The 4762-nt window shown below is 37.1% G+C and overlaps 1 protein-coding gene across 1 annotated transcript; it reads right to left on the reverse strand.

Annotated features, from left to right (window-relative positions):
* Positions 1-1909: 1909 nt before the first annotated feature.
* Positions 1910-2653, reverse strand: LOC124836268 (BON1-associated protein 2-like). Its single transcript, XM_047311394.2, has one exon. The coding sequence runs from the start codon at positions 2558-2560 to the stop codon at positions 2021-2023; it is 540 nt and encodes a 179-aa protein (XP_047167350.1). The 5' UTR covers positions 2561-2653; the 3' UTR covers positions 1910-2020.
* Positions 2654-4762: the final 2109 nt, after the last annotated feature.

Genomic DNA, 4762 nt, shown 5'->3' on the forward strand with positions numbered 1-4762 from the left:
AGAATCACATCATTTGGAGGTCGGTGGGAAAAGTTATCAGTAAAATAGCCAGCAAAGGTCAAAGTTGACAGCATGTTATCTCACCCAAGTTGCTCATCTCATAAACATTGTTTTTTTCCTTCATCATGGGGTGCCAAAACATCACTTCCCACCACTGAAACACCAGGACCAGCCTAAGAAAAGTGCAAAAGTGCTTAAAACTCACCTTTTTGGCCAATGGTGACCCCAATTCGCCTGACTGAGTACCTGTGTTGGACTTTCTGTACAAACTCCAGTTTTGTCTCGGGTAATCGTTTACAGTGTCCTTGTAATCGATTACAGTGTCAAAAAAGGTGTAAACTTGATTTCTAAGGCATAATTTGAAAGGTCTTTGAGTATAGATTCCAACAAAACAAGAATCAACTCATTTGGAGTTCGGTGGAGAAAGTTATGAGCAAAAGAACAAGCAAAGGTCAGAGTTGGCAAAAATATATGAAACGCTAACTTGAAAGAATAAACTGTACCAACTCAGATGTCCAAAAAATACAAATTAGTAGTCATTGGAAAGATTTTTGAGTCTAGTTTCTAATAAAAAAAGAATCATATCATTTGGAGGTCGGTGGGAAAAGTTATCAGTAAAATAGCCAGCAAAGGTCAAAGTTGACAGCATGTTATCTCACCCAAGTTGCTCATCTCATAAACATTGTTTTTTTCCTCCATCATGGGGTGCCAAAACATCACTTCCCACCATTGAAACACCAGGACCAGCCTAAGAAAAGTGCAAAAGTGCTTAAAACTCACCTTTTTGGCCAATGGTGACCCCAGTTCACCTGACTGAGTACCTGTGTTGGACTTTCTGTACAAAATCCAGTTTTGTCTCGGTTAATCGTTTACAGGGATGCTGTAAACGATTACCAGACCCTTTTTTCAACACCCTCACTCATCCCTTGCAGAGGTTGTTCCTCCAACGGATGAGGGGTCACCCCACACTTCTTGGACACACATCACATCACCAACCACCCTCTCCCACCACTGAAACACCTGGACCAGCCTCAGACAGGTGCAGAACTGCCTAAAACTGAGCTTTTTTTCCAATGGTGACCCCTGTTCACTTGGCTGACTACCTGTGTTGGACTTTATGTACAAAATCCAATTTTCTCTCGGGTAATCGTTTACCAGGATTCTGTAAACGATTACCAGACCATTTTTTCAACACTCTGACTCATCGCTTGCACTACTTCGTCCCCCTACTCATCACGGGTCACTCCACACTTCTTGCGTTTACATCAATGACCAACACCCATCTCCCCACTCAGAATTTGATCAACTCCTTCCCATTAATTACCATTAATTTTACTGAAAATGGTCTCGTACTTTTCAAATTCTTATTATAATGCTGCGTTCATTTTTCAATCACTACTTTTGTCATTATAAGTGAGATTAACACAAAGTAAAAATGATAGAGCGAGAGAGCGAGACAACGACAGCGAAGATGGAAGCTTCGAAGACGAACGACAGAGCGAGAGAGCGAGACACAATATGGAAGGGTTGAACGAACTTCTTTCCCACCCGAAACCGCCCAAACCCAATTCTTTAAATTTTAACGAGAGAGCGAGAGAGCGAGAGAGCGAGAGAGCGAGAGAGTGACAAGGGTTGAACGAACGTCTTTCCCACCCTAAACCGCGAAACCCAATTCTTCAAATTTTAACCTCGAAATCCCAAAATACCCCTCGCCCCATAACCCTTTCTCTGTTTTATTTTCAATTTATTTGGCCAATCAAGAGCTGACACGTGGCGTTGTTAAATCTGTGTCAAAATTTCGTTGTCCAAATAACATTTTCCTAAATTATACATTACATATCTAACGCGCGTTCTAGTGTATGTTACGAGGGAGGAAAGGAAACTTTCAAAAAATTAAATTTATAACATATGTAGAAATAAATCTAGATTGATAATCTTTCTCACAATGAAAACGATATTTGACCGTTGTACAAATAATGGTATCAATAATTATAACAAATAAAAAAATGTAAATTAATTTCTAAACAAGGTTACGGTTCCACCAAAATGGGACACCAACGACAACTGCCTTGGTCTTGTCACCGACCTTGATTCGATCACCGCAACCCATTCTGGTCACCGCCTGTTCCACGGCGGGTTTGAGACATTTCTCCACCGGTGTCGACGGCGGCGGCGGAGGTGCCACTCTCACGGAGAAGTGAATGACTCCGTTTCGCTTTCCTTCCCAGTCCCTCAACCCGTAACTCAACTGTTGCAACTGATTTTCCGGGCCGGCGGCGCCTCCGAGGAAGTCGGAGGCAGCGATTCTGGCCACCCCAAGTGGGCGAAAGCCCTTGAATTTGCTGCATTGGACCTCGAATGTGATCGATCTTGCATGCACGGGAATTTCCAACAGGAACTTGTCGTTCCACGAGAGGAAGTTGGTGCCATCGTCTTTGGCCGTTCTGGTAGTGCAGCAGTTCAACGACTCCGCCCGAACGACGACGTATGCGTCCTCTGATATGCGCATGTTTTCGCTGGAGATAACGGTGATTTCTAGCGTACGTGATCTCAGTGTCATGTTTATGTTTTAAGGTTTGAAAAAGATGATGAAAAAGAATGAAGTAATGTAAATATGCAGTTCTGAAAATCCGTATGTTTTGTTGTTGGGTTTCTTCTTAGGTGATTATTTATAGGACTGGTTTGGATTATGGAACGCAGAAAGAAAGAGCGAAATTGGTTTGCGGTTTCAATGTTTAACTTTTGGTTTTTGACTTTGACCTTCTTCTTTACTCTAATAACGTGTGTGAGAAGTACTTGTTTTTGGAGACGCGGACGTATATTCAATTATGTAATACGAAGGTTGTAGGAAATAAATACTCAACAACGTATAATTAGTTCATTAATATCCCTTCTAAATAATGAAAATAAAATTAATATTTTTTTTTCTTTTTGTAAATTAAAGATTAAACCGCAAAATGATATCTCAGGTTTTTGTATGGTGCTAAGGAATTTCTGTTTTTCCTAAAAGAAAAGAAAAGACAAAAACAACTCGAAAGTCCACTAATGGAAGTTGCAACCAAACAATTTTAAGTGATTCTTGAAATCACAGAAGAACATACACTTAAGCTCATTACCCTTTATTTACGTTTTCGAAATTTTCCTAAGAATTAATTGCTTGTGCAAAGTCGCAGAAACTCAGCACTGTGACAATACAAAAACAGGCGCAGACAACAACATTCTTAAATTTGCTGAAGGTGAACGTATCTTCATTTTTTAAGTGAAACACTGTTATGTGGTCTTTTAATTTAAATTAATAACTATAAGAAATTCTATGTTCAGCCAGTCAAGTTCACACATGGTAATTAGTTTATATCTGTGTTTTTTCTTGAAGATTGCAGAGAAACTTTTAGGTGGAGCAATCCGCCCAACTTCACATTAACAAATTTTTAGTCTTTTAACAATATTAAAATTATTAGAAAATTTTTAGTGTAAATTTAAATTTCACGTTTATTACTTATAAGAAAGTTAAGTATTATGTAAATTTATGAATTTATTGTATTTAAGTTTAAATATTATTTTTTTCTTCGTTAAATTTTATTTTAGATCCCAGTTTTTATAACGTGCTTTTTTTAATGTTGTTTAAATAGTTAATAATACGTGAATGAATGAGAAACATATTAGTTTGAGTTTTTTTTTTAATTTTTTATTTGAAAAAAAAATTGTTCACCTGTCAAGTTATCGTAGTAGTGATAATGTAATATTACGTGACAATTTCAGTATTACCTATCATTGTCGGTAACATGTGTAGTAATTTTATTCCTTTTCAAATTGAAATCAAACTTAATTTTTATATAAATATTATTTTATATTTATACTAATAGTTATATTAAAATTTGACAGTATTTTGGTCACGTGAATATTTCATACTACGTATCGTATGAAAGACTTGACACGTGTAATAATTTTTTTTTAAATTCCATATTGAGTAATTTCTTTTAAGAAAATCTAATTGATATATTTGTTCAAAAGTTAAAAGACAATTAAATATTTTTTAAGAACAAAAACCAAACACTCCTATCAAAGTAAATATCATTTGACTAATTAAGCCATAACTAAATTTTATAAATATGTTAACAAAGTTTCAATTCCTAGATCAATATACAAAAAGCTGTAAGGAGAAATAAAATTTATTTCAATAATTTGCATATTTTCAGAAGAATAATCTCATCGATAATCTTTATGTTTTAGAAGTTCAGTCATGAAAATATTTTCACAGTGAAAAGATGCAGGAATTCAATGAATGTTCATGGAAGATTAGTCTCATAACGTTTATTAAGAAAAAAAGGCCATACGTTTAGAAGAGAAGTTATTAACTTTAACGTTGAATTATAATTGTATAGCATCTTAATTATGTACGCGAAATTTTAGAAAGCATATATAAAAGATTTTCTCTTAAATTTTACAAAATTTTAAAATTATCTATTGTACTAGCAGAGTCCGCTCGGCATAGATCGAGCGCCCAGCCATTCAGTAAATGGATGCTCGCCCATGATGTCAAGGAGGACGAACGTCTAGCCATTCAAGAGCTGGTGGTCCGCCCAAAATGGGACGTTCGCCCAAGGAGGGGACGTTCGCCCAAGGACTGGACGTTCGCCCAAAGACTGGACGTCCGCCCAAGAGCTGGACGTCCACCCAAAATGGGACGTTCGCCCAAGATAGGACGTTCGCCCAAGGATGGGACGTTCGCCCAAGATGGGACGTTCGCCCAAGGAGGGGACGT

Source organism: Vigna umbellata, chromosome 11 (genome assembly GCF_029865625.1).
Source record: "Vigna umbellata cultivar VRB3 chromosome 11, Vumbellata_1.0, whole genome shotgun sequence".
In the NCBI taxonomy this organism is placed as follows: Eukaryota; Viridiplantae; Streptophyta; class Magnoliopsida; order Fabales; family Fabaceae; genus Vigna; species Vigna umbellata.

Bases quoted from the DNA above. Each gene is read 5' to 3' on its own strand.
- LOC124836268 (XM_047311394.2), bottom strand. From the start codon at position 2,560: ATGACACTGAGATCACGTACGCTAGAAATCACCGTTATCTCCAGCGAA.